The sequence below is a fragment of the Pteropus alecto genome, unplaced genomic scaffold (assembly GCF_000325575.1).
Source record: "Pteropus alecto unplaced genomic scaffold, ASM32557v1 scaffold5, whole genome shotgun sequence".
Lineage (NCBI taxonomy): Eukaryota > Metazoa > Chordata > Mammalia > Chiroptera > Pteropodidae > Pteropus > Pteropus alecto.
This window is the reverse complement of record NW_006441953.1, coordinates 4,828,090-4,850,665: the sequence shown is the minus strand read 5'-3', so window position 1 is coordinate 4,850,665 and position 22,576 is coordinate 4,828,090. Positions and strand designations below refer to the sequence as shown.

At 31.5% G+C, this 22,576-nt stretch overlaps 1 protein-coding gene across 4 annotated transcripts in view; it reads right to left on the bottom strand.

Moving 5' to 3' along the window:
• The window catches only part of AIMP1 (aminoacyl tRNA synthetase complex interacting multifunctional protein 1), a 24,688-nt gene extending 2,141 nt beyond the window's left edge, over nt 1-22,547 (bottom strand). The window contains exons 1-6 of one of the 4 annotated variants that reach the window (XM_006918894.3): nt 22,413-22,547; nt 14,543-14,676; nt 11,805-11,918; nt 9,772-9,939; nt 6,533-6,744; nt 4,059-4,227 (exon numbers count right to left, since the gene is read on the bottom strand). In XM_006918894.3, the coding sequence (XP_006918956.1) occupies nt 4,059-4,227; nt 6,533-6,744; nt 9,772-9,939; nt 11,805-11,918; nt 14,543-14,676; nt 22,413-22,414 (799 nt within the window). In that variant the 5' untranslated portion in view covers nt 22,415-22,547. Of the gene's footprint in view, nt 1-4,058; nt 4,228-6,532; nt 6,745-9,771; nt 9,940-11,804; nt 11,919-14,542; nt 14,677-22,255 lie in introns of all 4 variants that reach the window. The other 3 variants (XM_015595040.2, XM_025051740.1, XM_015595041.2) reach the window with 3 other exon arrangements.
• Between the last annotated feature and the right edge of the window lie 29 nt (nt 22,548-22,576).

The following is a 22,576-nucleotide window of genomic DNA, read 5'->3' as shown; positions in this document are numbered from 1 at the left end:
AAATTAAGCTTCTCAGGTCTAGGAAGATATATATGCTCTGACCTACCTCACTCTGCCTACTATAACTGAAAACAGAAGAAGGTCAAGAGTAAAAGAAAGATCAGTTAGAAGGCTCTTGCAATTATCTAGATAAGGGATGCTGGCTTCAAGACCAAAGTGGTGGTGGTGGAGACGATGACAATGATTCCAGGTATGTTCAGAAGGTACAATCACTATGATTTTCTGAAAGAGAAGCTACATGAGAAAATAAATAGTAGCTGGGAGAACACAGTTCCGGTCAGATGAGCTAGAAAATACTATGGAAAAAGGGAATTCTAGGGGGAAGATAGGGATATGTATTCTCCCTTGGGACATGTTAGTGAAGTCTAGTAGGCAGCTAGGTAAGTGACTGGATAAAATAGCCAACAGAATAATGTGGAAAGAAAGGGAGAGGGAGAGGGAGGAGGAAGGGAAGAACAAGAAGGGGAGGGGCAGGGGAAGGAGGAGAAAGAATGAAAGAGGCCAACTGGGGAAAGAAAAAGAGAAGAGGTCAAGGTCGGGGGCACTCTAACAGAGGTCAGGGAGGTGAAGAAGAATCACCAAAGGAAGTGAAAAAGGCAGCCAGTGAAGCAATAAGAACACTAGGGAAGTGAAATCCTGGAAGTGAAGTTAATTAAGAAAATTAAGAAAAGGACTGAGAACTAGCCATCTTGACCAGAGCAGTCCTTGCTGAACAGTGGAGAGAGAAAACTAATTGAAATGGTTTTTAAAGAGAAGAATCAAATACAGATTTTTTTTTTTTTTTTAAACTCATTTCGTGTTTGCCCTGAGAATACTTGCTGGTGGTGGTGCTTGCAGCTGCAGTGTTTACCGTGAGATAACTCATGGATGACAGTCCTAACCTTAACCCCAAAGTCTGCCATGAAATATCTCGCTTTTATTACTATATTCGCATCGCTCTAGTATATTGATAGTCTTTGGAAACAAATGACATCATTCTATTTATAGCATTCTGTTTTTAGTAGTTCGATCACTGAAAATGTCAAATCCTAGAAGATGTAGCATTCCTATGAGTGAAGTTAAATGAACGCAAGCAAAGAGCTGCATTTTCTTTTCCCTAAACCAGAAAAGGGTTAAAGAATAAATGGATCCAAAAGTGAAACACTATTGCATATCACATATGCTTTGTGATTAATCATTAACTTATAGTTCTTACTAAAACTCATTATCAGTAGAAATGAACATGGTCTTAGAAGCTAAAAGTCTGAATGCAAATTCTCATTTATTTTTAGACCAAAATTAGTGCATTTTCCAAAAGAAAAAAATAGGAAAAAAAATAAAAAAACCAATGTTGCTTTGTCTCCTAGCTGTAATAGTATTTTCAAGTTATTTTTGCTTGGTGCCTTAGGCACTAGTTACCACATTTAAATACTAAATTTTATAACTTCACACATTTAAGATTAAAAAAAGTATTAGGTAAGGATGATTTTTAGCCATTGTTATAAATATTATTTGGCATCTTCTAAACTCTATAGAAGTTTCTGGTTCTGTAGTTGGAGAAAAAAACATTAAGTGTAAAAGCCTTTCCAAAGCCAAATATCAATTCAAAGTTTTGAGCCCCAATTCCTATTTCTATACCACACTTAATATATATATCATGAAATGTAAATCTCTAGACACTGAGCACATCAAGTGAACATCAAAATGTACCAGCAGACACCTTAAGCTTTAAAATGTAAAACAGATGATGAAAAATAAAGCACTGATATCATGGCTCTCTTTGGAAAAAGAAAAAAACAATGAGACTAATGGTATGTTGTATTGTATTAACTGTTATTTCCTTTCAGATTAACTGCTACAGAAGCAGTGACTGAAGTGGAAGTATAAGCAAGATGAATATTAACGGCCTTCGTGTAAATAATTTATCAATTATTTAATGCTATTCAGTTTGGTTAAGCCTATTATAAGTGATAAAATAATTCAAGCGACTTCATGGACCATTTATTTGAAAGTTAGGTTTTCTCTTCTTTCACTTTACAAGTATTTTTTGTACCTTCTCCACATATTCATGTGCTAAGGCACAAGGGAAAACTATGAATTTGGAAGAAATATCAGACTTTGGAACAATGTAAATATAAACACAGAAAAAGCCAAACTGAAAGAATGAAGAATACAGTAAAGGAAAGAAATCCATATGGGGCTTTTATCATCTCTAATGCAAAATCACTCAGTAACTAAAGAAAAACTTTGTGTTCAATTTACTCAACAGAAACATCCAGATAATAACTTACTCGACTGCTGAAATATTTATTTGCTAATTCCATAAGGTATGGGAATTAAAGCTGTCTTATAAATATAAAAGAACTACATGCCTTCATCAATGAAATAGTCCATATAATTCATAGCAAGCAACAAACAAAAAATGAAAATGCTAAAGTATTAGATTCAGGCACATCTACTGTTTGATCTTTCTACTAACTACATAACCTTAAACAAGTTACTAAATTTTGTCAGGCCTCAGTTTCCAAATCTGTAAAATAGTGGGTTAAATAGATTTAGTCTATTTCTAAACATGTGACTCTATAATTTACATTAAAAAGTAAAACATAATTTTTAATTATCTTAAATTTTAAATATTAAGTATGTAAATAAAAAGGTAAATGTTAATCTGGAAAGGTAAACCATGATTTGATTATGCTTATTCAATGCATATTGAATCTTAAAGAAAAAGTTTACTTTTATTGCTATATTTCAATTTAGTGAATGGGACTTCTAAATAGAAGTTCAGGTTTGTCTGATATACACATGATTGCTTATCCCAAAATGTGAGGTTTGGGAAAGTGTTTTGATATTGTGGTAAAAGAGTGATGACCACATGCTCCTAGGACCTAAAGTCATCATGTTGCTTTGAGAAATGATTCAGACTAGGATTTTCCCAAAACCCAATTTACAATCAATTAATCAATAAATCAATCAATAAAGCACAGACGATTATGGTTTTAAATCTACTAAGGTTCAAGACATATACATGCATTCAAGGTCACAGACACTCATCAAACAAGCCTGTGTTTTTTAAATTAGTCTACTTTTGATTAGGAGTGGAGAGCTGAGTTTCAAGGAAATCAACCTATGCTTTCATCCACATTTTCTATCTTATTTCAATATTAAAATTCTTCATATTCTAATATTTCATCAAACACAATACAGGATAAAAAAAAAACAGGCCCATATAATCACATCAGCCTTGCTATTACATTAAAATTCAGCTGTTTTCTACAAATATGTCTCCAAATCAATTCTGATGATTAAACCTAATTCTACTTGTTATCCTAATTTCTGCTTTCCCCATTATTCTAGTCAAATGAATATCCTTTAAATAAATGCAGTCTTTTAATTTCTAACTGTTTTTCCTCTTATGAGGTCTTTCCTCTTTTATGAAAGAAATATTTATTTTCCATCTGCCAAGCATTCTTTCTCTTCTGTTTCAAAGAATTATTTGAAGAAATTTTCTCATGTACTATGAAGCTTCATCTGTCTCAGGAGCATTTTACTGAAGAAAACAAGCAATATGAAATGAAATTTCCTTTAGATTATTAAAATACATATGAGTTTTAATAGAGATTTTTTCTAACCCATGAGTCAAGTAAAAGCATATGCAAGTATATTAAATGGACTGAGAATTATATATTTTTCTCCGTCTGAATTATTCATGTTTGTATTTCTGTATTACACTGAGATAATCTATAGCCGAAATGATTTTGCAGCACATTAATTTGCTTTCTATCTATTTCATACTCTTCTGCTATGCAGAGATTATATATTTAATATTTTATCTAAGGCAAAAACTCTCTCTGGTGTTTTATATAATTTGTGCATTCATGGAGAGGGGGATAGTTAGATGACTTTGCTTAATATGCCATCTTGAGCTAACTGCAATGATCTCAATGATAATGACCTCAATAACAACAAGAGTCATAAATAGGTTTGATTCATACACAGTATTGATTTTAAACTTAGATATTACAAACATCACTTTGAGAACAATTTCCAAACTACTTTAAATGATGATTAATACTTACCAGGAAAAGCATCAAAAGTAATTCTGTCTCCAGGAACAGACCCATTAGGAGGTGCCAAGATTTCAACTTTCTCTGGTGAACTAGCACACATCAGCATTGCTTGAGATAGTACTCCCCTCATCTTTGCAGGTTTTAGGTTACAAAGTAAAATCACCATCCGATTTTGCATCTGTGTGAACCACAAATCAATGATTAAGATGTACAGAATTTGGAATAATAATGCCTAGAATACATTAAGGTACACGTAATACGCTAAATATCACATGTTCTATTTTTGTGGATGTATCTTGGTATTATTGTTATCTTTTGTTGTTGTTATAAAGCCTATATGAACAAGAAAAAAAAATCTACAACCTGACAATGAATTATAGTTTGAAGACCAGAGGCAAGGCTTTTAAGATATTTAAAAAAATGATAGAGTTAAAAAGAACCTCTGGGACAGCAGTGAACATACTAACATTCTCATTATAGGGATCCCAGAAAGAGAAGAGAGAAATAAAAGAGCAGAAAGCTTATCTGAAGAAATAATGGCTGAAAACTTTCCTAATCTGGGGAAGGAAAAGATATCCATGTCCAGGAAGCACAGTTTCAAATAAGATGAATTCAAAGAAACTCACACCAAAACATACTATAATTATAATGGTAAAAGTTAAAAATAAAGAGAGAATCTTGAAGGCAGCAAGAGGGACTATTCACATATAAGATGAAGCAGAATAAAAGGTTCAAATTTCCAGGTATAAAACAAATCATGGGGATGTAATATATAGTATAGGGAATATAATCAATAACACTGTGATAGCATTGTACAGTGTCAGGTGGTTGCTGGACTTATGGTGACTGCTTCTTTAGGTATATAAATTTAACTAGCTTAAGATCAGTTGGTTCTTTTTTGTCAAGGCTCCTTATGAACCTACCTTCATAAGCAGTTATGAGTAAGTCCTGGTCCTATACAAGATGAATGTTAAAAAAGGAAACAAAAAACACATACATGTGCCAAATCTACATATTTTTTTCATAGTTAAGAGAAATATCATTGATCCTCTTAATTCCATCTTTCTTCCCACCACAGAGCAGCCAGGTGATCCCAATAATAAGAGGCAGACTATGGTACTCCTTAGATCAAAAATCCTCTAATACTTTTCATCTCACTCAGAATAAAAGCCAATGTCTTTACAATGATCTATAAGACCCTATGTTATTTAGTAACTATCTGAATTTATTTCATATGACATTCTCCCTTACTTACTGTTCTATAATGACATTGCCTCCGGCTATTCTGTGAACATCTCAGGCACACATCTGATTTAGCTGCCTGAAATGGTCTTCCACCAGACAGACATATGACTTGTTTTCTTCATTTTCTTAGACTTTTACTTAAATATCACTGTATGAGGCCTTCCCAGACTACTTTATATAAAATGATATTATCATCTTAGCTTCGATACTTCCTAGATTCTTCCCTAATTTTTTTCTTGATACTTATCACGATTTAACATACTATATACTAAGATTTTCTGACTACCTCATAGGAATGTAAGCTTCACAAAAAGCAGGGCTTTTTTTTTTTTTAAACAAATGTATCATCTTAATTCAACTGTCTAGAATAGTTCCTGGTATACCACAGGTAGTCAATAAATATTTGTATCTAGAAATATGAATAAATAAATGTAGAGATTTGTCCAAGTTCACAAAGCCAATAAACAACAGAGCTGGCAATCAATAGAAGCAGTTCTTAATGTTGACGTCTACTGTCTGCAATATCTGAAGTATCAAGGGGCAGAAGAAATATAGGTAGGTGATTCAAATTACTATAGAAGACATCTTGAAAGAACAAATTAAAAGCTATTACTGTCATTAATTCTTTCCATTGTCATTAGAAATATATATATATTTCTTACATACATATGTTCATATATACCTATTTTTACATTTTTAAATATTTAAGTAATAACAAAGTACAAAACATCTGATTTTGAACTAAAAGAATACCATTAAAAATTGCAATTTAATCCCATGACTCCCTCTTTTCTTTTTTCTTAAAGTATAAAAATATTTCTGTAGTTACAAAGAAATAAAACTTGTTCTCTTACTTTTAGATTGATACGATCTGGGTGTATATTACACTGACTTTAAAAAATCAAGGAATAATAAACCCCATGATGGAACAATGATGATAAATATATATATTTTATATTAAATACTAAACTAAAAACATTTTTAATTGAGAAAAAAATAATACATCTTATCTTCTTTTATCCCCATGAATCCAATCCTAATATATAAATCTTTTGCAAGGTTTTGGTAGTTTTATGCACTTTTTTGGGGGGATTCATCACATTCAAACTAATCAAATGAACTAATCAATAATGACTCATGTTTGGTCATCTGATACAAAATTATATGGAAAAACATCAAAGAAAAAGGAAATAAGAGTGACATGTATTTGTGGAAGTAATTTTAGTTGCACAAATTACCTGTTCAAGAGGAACATGGTTTACCAGGCCACTGACAACTGTTCTTGGGGCTGCTTCTCCAACATCTATTTCTTCTACATACAAAGAATCTGCATCAGGATGTTTTTTGGCAGTGATGATACAACCAATGCGAAGATCCAGACGGGAAACATCTATTGGCTTAGAGTCAGCACCTCCTGCTACTGATTGAGGTTTCTTCTCCTTTTTCTCTCCTAAAAATATTTATGAATGGGTAAATATCAAAAGTAAATAAAAAAATACACTATGAAAAACTCCATAGCATCAATATTGATGAGCTTAAAAGAAAAAAAAGTGATTTCCTATTTTCATTTAAGTAACAGGAATTATGCAAGTCACAGAATGTTGATTCCTATTTTAGCTATTTCTCTGTTAAATAACGGCTTATATCTCTAAGGACATAGAGTACAGGTTGGTAAACTATGGCACATGGACCAAATCCAGCACATACTGTTTCTGTCAAAGTTTTATTTACAACATAACCATGTTTGTTCATTTACATATTGTCAATGGATACTTTTGCACTACAGTAGAGTTGAATAGTTGTGACAGGCCTTTATGGCCCGTAAAGCTTAACTATTTACCAAATGGTCTTTCTCAAAGAGAGTCTGCTTTTCTTTAAAACAGAGCTATAGAAAATCCTTTAAAAATTTTACTGTGATTCTTTAGAAAGTGAAAAATTCTGTATTTAGAATGAACACCACAATCCATAGTCAACTGATGAAATGAACTACGATCAAATATAATTTTACTGATAAAATGTTTCTCTCATCAGTTAAACACAGCAATAAGTATACTATGAATTTCTCCATTTCTTTTATTTCCCTGAAAACTTATTAGGGCTTTAGCAACTGTTTGAGCAGAAGAGAATATTTTATTCTGTTGTAATTTTAAAATTCTACTTTTATTTATGTGCTCATCTAACTCTTATTAGCATATGATTACTTTAGTCACTGAATCAAAATGTAACCTGTAAAGAGTTTATGTTTAGCTTCTCTGGCAGAAAAAAGATGTAAAACAAAATAAAAACTTACCTTTGAATCCTCAGGGTAGAGATAAGCTATTGTGGCCTGGAAGCATTTTCTCTGAACTATATCTTTGTCTAATCTTTGAACAAATATTTACTGAGATCTAACGCACTAAAATATTAAGATGAGTGGCCCATGCTATCAAGGCACTGAAAATCACTTTTAAAGAAGACAGATGTATTAATCAATATGTGATAAACAATACATATACAAAGAAATACAGAAGCAGAGAATAATTCTGGTGTAGGAAAAGATGATTTTGTGTAAATGACATTCACAGTTTATACCAAAACAGTTTACAAAAGAGGAGATAAAGCTAATTCAAAATAATGGACAATTTTTAATCTTATTAGAAATTACTAAAAATATCATTTTCTATGTAACATATTAGCAAAGTTTTTTAATGGTAAAAACCCAAATGTTAAACAAAATATATATACAAAATTATGAGAACATATAACAAAAATTTTAATAGTAGTTATCTTTGGGTAATAAACTATGTATTTACTTTGAAACACTGCAGTATAACAGTATATCTATATCCACATATATTTTTTAACTTTAATCTATCTGCTAAGCATTTGTAATCCCTTTGTCAGGAATGCACATTCTAGAGGTCATCACAAATATTAAAATCTATACCAAGAAATTTGTTAGTCATCAAAAGGGCTTTTAGAAATATTTCCTTGACAAATGAGTGATGCTTACATGTGGCAGTCTTGAAAGATTATATGGGCACCATAGCCCTTGCATGAGCAGAATTTTGAAATCTGGCAATCCTAGCAGCAAAACACTTATGGAATAATCCTCTTATTCCAGCGTTGTTCAATGTTGTAGCTACCAACTACATGTAGGTATTTACATTTAAATTTAAAAGATTAAAAATTCAGTCCTTTAGTCACAGAAGACTCATTTCAAATGTTTAAGAGCTAGATGTGGCTATTGGATACTGTGTTGGATAATGTAGCTTTACAGCATTTCCATCATCACAGAAAATTCCTTTGGACAGAGGTGTTCCATTTGGTCTTGTGTGCTTTCTCCTCCCACAAAGGAGGACTCTGCTGTCTCATTTGACTAGAAGGTTGACTAATCCTATAGTTACAATAACTTATCTTCTTTGAGTACAGACTTCGCCAAACTTAGAACAGGCTGCATAATTGTTAATAAATTTTACAAAGTGCTAGAATTAGTCTCACTTATTTCATTGGCACCATACCGCCTAGTGATGAAGTTAGCTAGAGAGATGTATGGCCCCTATCTACTTCTAACTAATAGAAGCTACAAATGTTTACCAAAAGGAACTGACAAGTGTTAGATGCTGAATTAGCTTGGATTAGAGTTCGTAAATCCCTCAGCCATTTTATATTTTCCAAAAAATTTTTAGATAAATATAAATCTTATGAAAGGTATGGATAATGAATTAGAAAATCATTTTTTTTAGCTAAATCTGGGAAAATGAATTCTAGAAAGGAGTAAAGTAGAAGAGGTTAAAAAAGAGAATCAAATTTATGATTAGAAAAATAGTTTTAGTAGTAAGGATAAGCTAGAAAAGATGAGAGTTTAACATTAATTCAGGTAAATGATCATGAGAACCTGAACTAAGGTAGCACCTAACAAAATGGAGGCACATAGCTGGGTTCTAGATATGTTTCAGTGATAGGAATTTAGGTTTTGGTCAATTATATATGAAAATAAAGGGAATGGGACAGGTTATTGTTGACTCTAAGCTTTCTAGTCTGGTTGCCTAAGTAGATGATGATATACTTTCTACCTCAGTTCTTATGTGTTCCTAAAACCTTACCATCCCCATGCCTTAGTTTAGACATTCTGCTTTAACCAAATATCCTTTTCCTATCTTTGCAACTGGCCATAAGCTAACTTTTTATCTGTGACTTCTCTAAAATTATCCCCCGAATAGACACTAAAATTTAGTTATATCAAACTATATACAGGCCTCTACATTTAATCTCTACTTTCTATGCTGGTCCTTCTACCTCAAATGTCACATAACTGTTGACCCGGTCAACCTTCAGTATCCTTAAGGGCCCAGCTTCTACGCTCCAATACCATGTTGTTCTTAATTTTATTCTAGTTTGTAAAAGTTTAAACTTTCTTTTTGACATCACTATTATTATCAAAACTGCTGAGATCTGATAAACCACTTGAGAGCCAAATAACCTTAAGATAAAATACCTTTCTTTTCAATTTTCTCTTTCACCTTCTTTGCTTCTTCTCCTCCTCCTTTTATCTGTTCTTTGGTACCAGAAGACATGGTTGTTAATAGTACGGACTGCATCACATTTTCAGAAACCGTGGAATTAGCTTGCAGTAGAGTACTAGGTGGACATGGTATTTGTTTCACTGATGCAGAAAATGAAATAGATGTCATTTACATTAAACAACACACAAGATGGAAAACATGAAATTGTGAATCACAAATACGAACTCTCTTTAAAAGATAAATTCACTGTATATAATTATCAAGTCTCTACTACCTAAAATTGTAAAAAGTCTGCCAAGAAATTAAGTTTATTTTTAACTATGAATTTATTTTAAGTTTATTTTAATCATTTAATCACTAATGACTAATCAGAGAAAATTACAGATAACAGCTAATATTTATTATGGACTCAGACACTTTTCAAAATGCTTTATATGAATCTACTCATGTAATTCTCATTAATATCCTAAGCAGTAAGTTCTATTCAAATCCCCATTTATAAATGATCAACCTGAACCAAACAGAAGTTAAGAAGTTAAACTGGCCCACAACACACATAAGGAGTGGGGAAATAAAAATTCATACTCAGGCAGTCTGTCTCCAGAGACTATACTTCCATGGTCTGGCAAGATGGCATGTTTTTCACCTGTTTTCTTTTATGCTGAACAATCAACTAGGAAGGTGTCTATTAATAGTCATTTCTATATCAGAATTAATGGAAAGACAGCATTACTTGCCTATAATTCTATTTCAAAAAAATCAACTTTTTAAAGAAGCAAAAATTCCTTCAGCTATGTTAAAAACATTCTTACAGCCTTGTGAACATGGAAAAATGTAATCTTGTCAGGAATTTTGATGTGGCTTAAATTCTGGCCAATATTCAGACCACTTTTCTGGGGTATTTTTAAATTTCTTTGGAGGCTGTTTTTTTTTTTAGTAATGTAAAACTCCATCTATTTCTATTTTGTTTCACGATTAGACAGAATACTTTAATTCAAACTCTTGATTTGTTTTAGCATCGCAATAAGATTAGAGTTGAAAAGTTTAATATTTCAGGGTAATCTTATAGAACTGGGAGAAATGAAAAGCATTTTAATGCTGCTAATATTTTAAATGTTTATTTAGTTCTATACCTGTAATTCTAAATCCCCTAGTCTTGGAAAACATCAATTAGCCACAAATTTTCCATTGACAAGTGATATTTTCTCTAGTTGACAGTTATAAGCATATATATTGATTTTTCCTTACTTTTATTTAGCTAGGGCAGAGTTCAACCTACAGCATTCAAAACAATTCACTGATAGAATAATGGCCAAAGGAAGTAGTAAGTTTACCTGGGCCTCCCTAACTCATCTAGGAAGGATTTTCTACAATACAGTCAAATGCCTTTCTGCATGATATTTTGAAATTGTAATAGAACTATTATTATTAATGTCTTAAAATAATGTAAAATTATCTGGATGCTTTCAAATTAAAAAAAATTTAATCTACAACATAATACTTAAAATGATAATTATCTGCTGACTTGGATAATTGAAAAATTGTACAATTTCATGCGAATTACTTTAAATCTCTTAAGCTTCAAATTTATCATGTACAAAACAAGAGTATTTGAGTATATATAGTTTTAGAGAAAATATATAATGTGTGTAAAGGACTTGGGACACAGGGTCTGTCATATAGTAACACTTAATAAAGGTTAACTAAATATTATTAGAGTTTTTTTCAATAACTATTCAATAGGGAACAGAGATGATAAAGTTAAATTACTGTGCAGAAATTAAAAGCATAGGTTTTTGAACTCTAGTTTTGCCACTTTTTACATAACCTCAGGCAAGATCATCTGCCTTTTTTATGACTCCATTTTCTCCTCTATAAAGGAGGAAGAAAGCACAGCAGGGCTACTGTGAGGGTAAGATGAGAAATCAAGCATAATACCTAACTTAATAAACATTAAATGATATATAATTATTAATGATAATGTATCATTTCTACATTTAATCACCTCCATTTTTAATTTCTGCCTGAATTAGTTCTTGCTTCAATTCTTCAATTTCTTTCTTCAACTTAGCATTTTCAACTCGAAGTTTCTTCTCTTCTCTCAAAGTTGCCTGCAAAACTAGAAGAAAATCCAGTTAAGTATAGCTGTGTCTTCTAAAAGGTTTGTTATGAATGCTACCTGAAAAGAGAGCATATCTAATATAAACGTAGCTAGAATACTAATAAGCAAATGTTTGGCCAGTTCCTTTACATCAGAGTTTAATATTTATTAAAATAATATGATTTTTAAGAGAGAGAATATATCTATGAAATAATAGTGGAACATAAAAGATTTTATTTATAAATCATTTTCCTAGCTTCTGTAAAGATGATTATGACAACATAAGAATGTGGTTTGAAGTGTCAATAACATAAAACTGTGAGAGAGACAGATATTAGATTAAATTATTTATTTTTTTAAAAAAGTCTTGAGATCTAATAATGATACCAAACAAATAACTATTCTCATTTTTTTTTTAGTCATTACCATGTAAAAGTAACATTCATAATGTTAGAAGTTAAGCTGGTCAAACATTCAATGAGTGAAATAATGTCAAAAATTTACTCAAGATATGTGTGTTAAAGGTAAGCAACAGGGATACAAAAATGTAAAAGAAAAACAATGATTCTCAGTCTGCTTGGTACTGCTCCCTAGGTGGGATTTTGAAAATCTAAGGGAGTATATTTGTCACAAATAATAGAAGTCATTACTGGCATTTAATGGGCAGGGGGCAAGGATGCTAGATGTCCTCTAATATGCTAGCTATTTCTATAAAATGAAGAACTGTTTCCCACCCTAAAAAATGTTCCAGTGACCTATTGTATATTTGTACAGGTTAAAATACTATTAATTATTTGAGCCTAGATTCTAACTAATTTTTATATATAAACACAAAATAATCCTAAATATATAGTCTTGCTTAACTGTTTATTTATTGAAGTACATATTTTTATTATTACTACTATGAACTACTTTTTAAAAAAATTTTATTATTGGTTTCAAATAAACAGTACATTGGTTAGACATTTATATAATTTATAAAATGATCTCCCTAATTATTCTTTCTCTCCTCTGGCTCTCCACTGAACCACTACACTAATGCTAACAACATTCTCTGTGCCGTGTTCTTCATCACTGTGACCATCTATCTACTACTAATTTGTACTTCTTTAACCCTTCACCCCTTTCTCTTAGCCCCCGTTATAATCCCCCTCCCCTCACGCCATCATCAGATTGTCTTCTATATTTGTAAGACTGTTTTTGATTAGTTTGCTCTTTTTGTTCCTTAGATTCCACATATAAGTGAAATCATATGGTATTTATCTTTCTCTGTCTGACTCATTTCACTCAGCACAATACTCTCTACGTCTATCCATGTCATTGCAAATGGTAGGATTTCACTTTTTAATGGCCGAGTAATATTCCATTATATATATGAACAAAAACTTCTTTATCCAATTGTCTGTTGATGAGTATTTTGGTTGCTTCCATATCTTGGCTATTGTAAATTGTGCTACCATGAATATAGGAGTGCATAGATCTTTATGAATTATTGTTTTGGTAGACTACTTTTTAATTCTCCTCTATATTATATACTGGGTTATGTATGTTTTGAAATTATGAGTATACGTGGATTATTTTATCTAAGAAAAATGTTTTTTACAAGATATTAAAAGAAATTTTAAAAAGTATTTATTTTAAAACAGGAGGAAGAGGGCTGAGACCCACCAATATAGGCTGACAAAAGAGAATAATAATAAAGGTGAAGAATAAACATGTAACGAGTATAGAAAAGTTCCTTTTTTTTTAATTAGCAAAATTGAAATGCCAATCAAGATGGTAAGAAATGGTCATCCATGTAAGAAAAAAAGTTCATTTATAACATACATTATATCACACAGAAGCACTGATTATCTCTAATTTACATCTTCCTAATGGGAAGAAATATTAAGATTTTTAAGAAAAAATTTTAAAATTCTTTTAAAAATTAAGGAAAAATGTTTATAAAACACTATAAAAGAAAAATAAAACTATTAGAAAATCAAGAAAAAAGACTTGATAAAAGGAAAAAAGTTTGGATAATAAAAATGTAGGATTCTGTAAGACATTCACAGTGCAATGTGGCAAAGAAAAGTATTTTTATTAATGATGGTAAAAGATTTTGAAATTTTCATTATGAAATTAATATTAGCTACTGGAAAATAAAATATACTTAATCAACCTAAATCCTGAAAGCAGAAATTCAGCTTTGACATTTTTATATATTTGATCACAGCAATTTCTAAGTAAAACTTAGAGAAGTATCAGAAAAAATTTAAAAATCATTTCAGAAAATATCTTAGTAGAGAATAATATAAAAACCTACATTCTCTTCCATGTAAGATTAGAGGAGATATTTCAGTTTATATTTGATTTCACTCTATTTTCTTCATGTTTAATTTGATTCTATACCAACTTAAACATTAATTTTCCTTCAATGTCTTGAATTAAAACATTGTTTTCTTTACATATCATACATTTAGTATATACTAATTCTAATTTATCTTAATCTTAGACTATAATCTCTCTCAAAATATTAAAAGATTAAAAGTTATCAAGATGATGAAATAATAATTTATGTGGTAAATGTTTTTCATTTTTTTGGTATGTCAATATAAGAATTAATTTTAAGTATCTTCAGAGAAAATTTTAAACTTTCTTACCTGCTTTTTCCTTAAGAAGAGCAACTTGCTGCTTAAGATATTCAATAATTTGATCTGCCTCTGCACCTTTCTGTTCCAGTCTTTTCAGAACAGCATCATTGTTTGCCATTTTTGCCAAGAAACGGCAGAAAATCCTAAAAGATAAAAGTGATAAATTATACTGTAGAAGGAATATATTTATTGTACAGGATAATGTGAACAAGCAGTCTGAAAAGAAAAACATTTTCTACTGTAACATCAATATGTTAGAAAAACATAGAAACAAATTTTCTATGTTAGAAAAAACATATTTTCCCACAGACCAATCCAAAGGCAGAAATGTTAAATTAACTAATTCCTGACTCTGAAATAGGAAATCAATCTTTTTCCTAAATGCAGAAAACATGCTATTTAACTACATTTTAGATAGGAAAGTTTTTAAAGAAAGCTTTAAAATACTGCTGAATATTATGACACAAGATGGGAACATTCAGAGAAAAGAATAACAATAACTTTAACTAAGCTATAATAACTGAATACCACACACCTGTGTTCCAAAGTAAAGAACTGCTGAATTCCTTCTTCATATGTTACTATTGTATTTTAGATATTTCTACTGATTTTTTAATTATGCACAATTTTAAGGAACATGTGATTAGAAAAGAAATAGTAAAAGAAAAAGATCAACAATTAGGAAAATATTGATATTAATTATGTGCCTACTCAGAAATGTCAGTAAATATACTGTGACCTTTGTAAATAAAAATTATTAGAATTTTAATTTTATAATAATTCATAGAAAACATGTCATGTGCAGAAAATGCATATAAGCAAATATTCTGATTAATTCATGTTAAAATTTAAACTGCCAAATATTTCGCATTAACAAAAGATAGAGTTAATCATGAACAATACTAGGAACTGTTCTTTTTTATCTGATTATATAGATGAAAGTGTAACAATTTATAATTTGGATAGTAATTCAAATATATATATCACACAAATACCAAAAAAAAAAGTAAAAATTCATCTAACTTCAAGATAATTCTTATGCTTTACCTTTAAATACTGCACGGCACTAACATGGTATATACATGTATATTTTAGAAATTTAATTATAACTATAAATATATTATAAAATAAGTATAATTTATATACTTGGCTATAAGTTTACAAATACTTGCTTAAATTCTAGTTTTAAATTGCAAATTGGCAAATAAAACTAGGACTGAGAAATGTATTATCACCTGAAATGTTCAGTAAAAATGATTTGTAACCAAATGATTAGACAAAACATGAGATAAAGAAAGAAAAAGATAACATGTTAGTAACAAAGAGAAATGTTAGTAGAAAACATATTTAGGCCATCAAGTTTTAAAATATTGAGAACAGAGAAGGATGAGTGATCCTATTCAATCCTTCATATATAAAATAATTATGAATATTAGAAGTAATTTCAAATTTCCTGATAGGAATTATTAGGTAATAACAGCCAGCGTTTACGTTATCTTTAGTATCTGCCAGGTCCTTTTCTAAGCGCTTTAGTATTAACTTATTTAATCATCACAACACCATGAAGTACATAATATTCTAACTCCTTCTCTTTACCTAGAATATTAAGATCTTATTACAAAAGTAATAAAATAAAATTTAATAATTAAAAAAAAATGGACTTGGAAATCACAGACCTTGGATCAAATACATCCTTTACCCCTCTACGACTTAACAGCTGTGTGAACTTCAATGAATTCCTTAACCTCTCTGGGACTCAGTTTTCTCATTTGCAAAATGGAGATAATTTTATTTATCTCATAGTGTTGATGTGGGGCAAAATGAGACACCATGAGTAATAATTAAGATTTCTGGCACATAGCTAATATATGTCAGGCACTAGCAAAATTTTGGGAACAAAAGATAGGCTATATATACAATCCCCACCTTCAAGAAGCTCACAGCATAGTGGATTCTGTGTCATGATAATTTTTAAATCACTAGGTAGTTTTTTTGTTTGTTATCTTAAAGGTTAAGAAATAAACAATATAAATTATAAAGACTGACATTAAAATGTACCTAATTTGGCTAAGCCATATGTTAATTTTTTGTGTGTGAGCAGTATATATAGTACCTGGGGGTGATAAATATTAATATATTTACATTAATTCTCATGTTGTATTCATAATGTGTAAAATATATCTACGGATGCTTGTCCTCAGGAATACAATAAAACAGCTAACTGAAAATATCTGCATACTTTTCCCTAAAAATAGATACTGCCATAACTGAAAACTCAAAAGATAACAGACTTGAAATTATTTAAATAAATGGTATACAAAAAAGAAACACTCAAATGCATACAACAGATTTCAGTTCAAATGCCTTGTGAAGGTCTTCTAAGAACTGGCAGAACAGTTTTTAGCTCTAGCTCAGAATGCAAAGCAATCCAGGATAAGCCACATATATCAATTTGCCAAATGCAAAGAACTGGCCAAGAATACCAAGAGAAAAATTGTTTTACGAGAATCATGTAAATTGTTCTGGTTTAAGGGAAGGAAAAAAAAAATCACCAAATGCGTTTTGCTCAATTTTGCTGTGAACCTAAGACTGCTCTAAAAAATAAAGTCTATTAAAAAAAGTTCACCGAACCATAAACTTAAGATCATGTAAATTTAAAACTTGAAAATGCTCTACATTCTAATTACTAGTGAACAAAGTTCTCATTTGGTTTTGCAATAATTTTCCAACAGTTTCAAATCATTATTTGTGCTTTACATCATACAGTGATGTATTAGGTTAAACTGTTTTAACTGCTACACTATCAACAATACTACAAAAGTCTCATTAAAAGAGGAGAGTAAATATCATAGGATTGTCATTTCTCTGGCAATAATCAAGTTTTTGTGGCAAAAGAAAGCTTAAGAATGACTATAAAATACACTAGCTACTAACCAGTGTCAACTTTTTCTCTACACATAAATAACTGGTTACCTTGACAATATTATTCATGATTCCAGTATTAAAAATAATTCTCATGAGATATTTTGGATTAGTTTCTAGTCATATTTATGCATTGGCAAAGCTTTTCTCAAATGCTAAGAACTATTTATTGATTTTAGAAGTTTTGAAAACAGGTTTTTTAGTAGTTGTTGATTAACTGTCAGATTTTTCAAAAATATAACTAGGATGCACAAATTTATGTCAACGTTTTCTAGTAATATGCAGATAATGATCACTGGCACTGGCAGAAGAGCGTAGTTTTTTCAAAAAGTAATTACAGCCAACAAATCTTGGTTGAATCACATACTTAACAGGCTGTGTGACTTTGGTAAATTTACTTAATTTCTCTATGCTTCATTGTCTTAATTTACAAAACGAGGATATTTATCTGATTTCACCTACTTCCTTGATATCTTTTATGGCTCCACTTTCTTAACCTGTACTTTACGCTGATGTTCTTCAGTGTTTATTCCTGATCTTTAGTCTATTCTGGAGATTACAACTGTCACCACGCAGATCAGGGATGCCCTTATGTTCCAGGGTTAAGTGTTTGTAATTGAATGCAAATACCTTTAAACAAGGCAAACAAACTTCATCACTCCCTGTAGTCTGAATTTGTTACCTGCCAAGTCCCTATAAAATTCATGACCTCAATTTTACTTACAGTTCCTGATTTTGAGCCATGTATGGGGTTTATAGTAGATAGCAAATTTAAAATGTAAATGTTCTCTGTACTCACTAAGCTTTCAAACACATAGGGAAACAGTAAATTGGACAATTTTTTTTTAAATGAGTTTATGCTTAAGGTAAACCACTAGTTGAACAATGACACTGCTTAAAGCACAGGAAAATCTTTTACCTTCAACTCAGTGCTCATTTACTATTTTATGTCAATTTCTTCACCGTGATTTTCAATTTTACATTGGGTACTCACTGAATTTCAAAACTCTAAAAGTTTCCTTAGTCTCCTCAGAGCTTTTAATATGTTTATATACATAGAATTTCTCATTATTATAGGATTATATTAATAACAGGTAACATTGTGGAGCACTTATTATTATGGGCTGGCTAAATGCTCTACATAGATCACCTATGAATACTGGAATTATCTCCATTATACAGAGAAGAAAACTGAATTAAAATTAATTTGCTCCAGGTCACATGACTAGTAAGTTAATGAGAACAGAAACAGGTCTGTCTGATTCTGGAGTTACCTGTTTTAATGCCCAAGCTATAATTTCTATAATTTAAAGGATATAATTATAAAGCATTTCCTAATGTACTTAACCACAGAATCCTAACCAAAGAACAGCTATTAATAGTTATTGGAAACTAGTATTCTTTAAAACAGTTTGAGAATGCTGGCTTAGTCTGTGCTAAAATTTAAAAAAAAAAAAACAACTATGAGATTAAAATAGGCATGATACAGTAATTACAAATATAAAAATTATAAAGAGAGAAAATAAGACACAGAAAACAGTACATAAGTATGTTAATTGTTCTTGGATAGTCAGAGTCAAGAATTTTCTTTACTAAATTAAAAACATAAAATGAACATATTTTTATAAGTTTTTGAAAAGTATTATCTAAATTATACTGCCCCTTCACATTGTTTATCTCAATGTTCATATTTCATCAAGCCTAAAACACCATGCTGTTAAGATGCTTCTAATCATAAAAACTTCATAAAAGTTCAAGCTGGTTTTACTAAATATGTGAATTTAGACTACATCTTAATCATTAAAACACATATAAAAGATTATTTCTGAAATTCCTATCATTTCTTGTACCTCATCAACCTCAACATTCTTCCTCACAATGATTCTAAATTGCCAGTAATTTCTTTTAAATAACAAATCCCCTGCCCCAGGCTCCTAATGTTGGAACCAAATATAAACAAATAAGCTATTGGTTTGAAATGAAAGTTTTAGAGCAGATTTAAACTTATTTTATAGACTAGGAACTCTACAGAATTTGTAAATGTTTCTCTACTTGACAAAACTTATGATTTTGCTGTCTCAGAATTGCAAAAAAATTTATATTCTTCTTAGATACTCTAGTACCATATTTCATCAAATCTAAGATGCTATCAATTGTAAAATGGCCCCAATAACAAGACGCTCTATTATTTTATGTACCATTAAGAAAAAAACACTGCTGGTTAACTAACCTGATGCTTTCTTATCACTTAGTTACACCCTGTATCATTTATTGAAAATCTTCCTTTAAATTTAGCGCTATTTTTATCTTATATCAATCTTTTGTTTCCTTGTACTTCTGCATACACAATAACTTTTCATTTTAATGCTAATTCATTTTTTAAATGATATTTAAAATGAAAATTAAACTGAACAAGTATATACTAACTGTACACATAAGTCAACCAAACTGATGACAATATTAAGTTATGACCAACTGTGCACAAGTGTGAAACCTGACAACTAGTCATAACTGCCACTTAGTCTATAGAGATTTTTAAGATGTCGACAATTATAAAATGATATTTCAGAGTTGTAAATATGAAAAAAAATGTGTTTATCAGAACTGATAAACCACAGCATTTTAATCACTTTTTTCTCTCTTCTCCTACCCATCCCTATTCTCACTGTCCAAACCCCTTTCCTCCATTTGTTTCACAATTTAATTGCCAAGTTACCCCGTTCTGAGAACATCTTTATTACAGTGCTACACAATATGGTACTTTTTAGAACTAGAATAAAACTCCTGCTAGGATTTAAAATGAATCAAATGTCAAGAGGTAAATAATAAAATTAAAGGTAAACAAAATTAAATATTCTGAGAGTGATGCATCCCAGAGACGTTCAAAATATATAGTACTGGCAACTGCCAGTAAATTCCAGGGGTCTTTTAGCAACCTTTGTCAAAATACAGAAAGATATAAAACTATGCTTTTTGTGAAAGTTCTTATTTATTTATTTATTTAGTGGGTGGTGAGAATTAATTCAAATTTGAGCTCTGCCACTCATTGGCCGTATGACTTAAAAAAAAAAATTCTAACTTTTAATTTTTTATTTAGGTATAATTGACATATAACATCATAGTTGTTTCAAATGAAGAGCACGATATTTATATACAGTATATTGTAAAATAATCACAATAGTCCAGTTAATATCCTTCATCATAGTTACATTTTTTCTTATGTTAATCTTCAAGATCCATTCTCCTTTCAAATATGCAATACAGTATTATTAACAATAGTTGCACATCATCATGACTTAACCATTTTGTAACTAGAAATTTGTATTTATTTTTGATTTCCTTTTCTCACCAGACGCCTTCTTTCCCTTCATAATGAGGGTCCTGCAGGTTTTAAAGAATGGCAATGAGAGGTTGGTTCATGTACCTCAGATACTATGGCTATTAACAAAGAAAACCTTCCTGTCCAGTGAAATATGCATAAAATTTTAAAAGGGGTATGTCTAGGTCTCCCACGCCCTCTTAACACACACCAGGGGCATCTTCTACCTGGTTCAAAGTTCTTCAATAAGATTTAACCGTCCCTTTCCACCCACAGGTGCACTCACCTCTCTTATTTCTTATTCAAACACACAGCTAATAATAGCCATTACTTTAATGAGCCAGGCACAGTACATACATTGTCATTTAACCTTTACAACCTAGTGAGATATTTCCATTTTATAACCTCAGAGAAATTATGTGACGTGTCTAAATCCATTCAAATATTAAACGGCAGAGCCATAATTTTAACTCGTCACTCCAAAACTCACATTACGATTCACTTTTAAACTCTTTCCGAAACCTAATTAAAAGAAAATTACCTCATCATCCAGTAATAAATACACTTACATATCAAAATTAAGTACACTAGGAATCTGGCTGGCCACTTCTTATCCACCCCTAGTCAAGGCACGGTCCTGTCTCCTCTGGATTACTGCAAAAGCCTAACTGGTTTTTCTTCCACCCTGTCCACTTCTGTCTATCTCGGTAGCACCCAAAGAGATCCTTTTAAAAAGTAAGTCAGAACATCACTCCACTGCTCAAAACCGTCCAATGTTTTAGATATTCTCAAAACCCTTCATGATCTGCACTTGCTTTCTCTAATTCTGTCTCCAGCTTTAACAATTTTACTCTGACTCACAGGCTTCTTGCTATTCAGGCAAGTTCCTGCTTCACAGCTTTTGCAGTGGCTGGTCGCTGTGCCTGACTGTACTTCCCCAAGAAATCTGTATGGTTCTCTCACTACTGTCAGCTCTCTACTCGAAAGTCATCTTTTCAGTGAAGCCTTCCCTGGCAACACTAAAATTGCAACCTATATCCTCCTTCCCTGCTGTATTATTTTTCTCTTCAACACTCGTTACGACCTAAATTATAGCATTTCTTAACTTTGTTTAGTATGTGCCTTCCTCAATAAAATGTGAACTACAGAGAGGCAGGCATTTTGGTCTGTTTTATTCATTGCTCTTTTCCCGGTGTCTGAAACAGTACCAGGAACCCAGTGAGTGCTTAATAACTACTTGAGAAATGAGTTCCTGTCTCCCCACTCCCATCACTGTTCAGTTTCTCTTTCTCTTCTCTCTCTCTCTTCTCTCTCTCTCTCTCTCTCTCTCCCTTCCTCCCTCCCTCCCTCCCGCCCTCCCCCTCTCTCTCTCACACACACAAACACGTAAACATGTTTCTAAATATATCTTTCCTAGCAGCATCCTATCTCTTGGCTCCGTATCCAGTTTCTCAAATGTGAGTTCTTCAAAAGGTCCAAACCTCTTCCCTAGTGCCTGATGCCCAGATTGGTGCTGGTATGAGCTGCCTTCTCACTCGTATCCGCAGGCCAGGTCTGATCTCCCGAGGGCAAGTAAGGGAAAGGGGACTCTTACGATAGCAATCTGCCTACCCTGGGACCCTCCGCGACGTCACTCACATGAATCGGCGGACAGATGCACTAGGGAAGCCTCAGCCTGGAGCAGCAGGTAGGGAGGGACAAGCCTCCCGCACAAGACGGCAGTGAGAAAGGACTCCGCGAGGTGTCCGCACCAAACGCCTGAGCGCTCCACAGATTCAACTCCAACTATGTCACCTGTCACC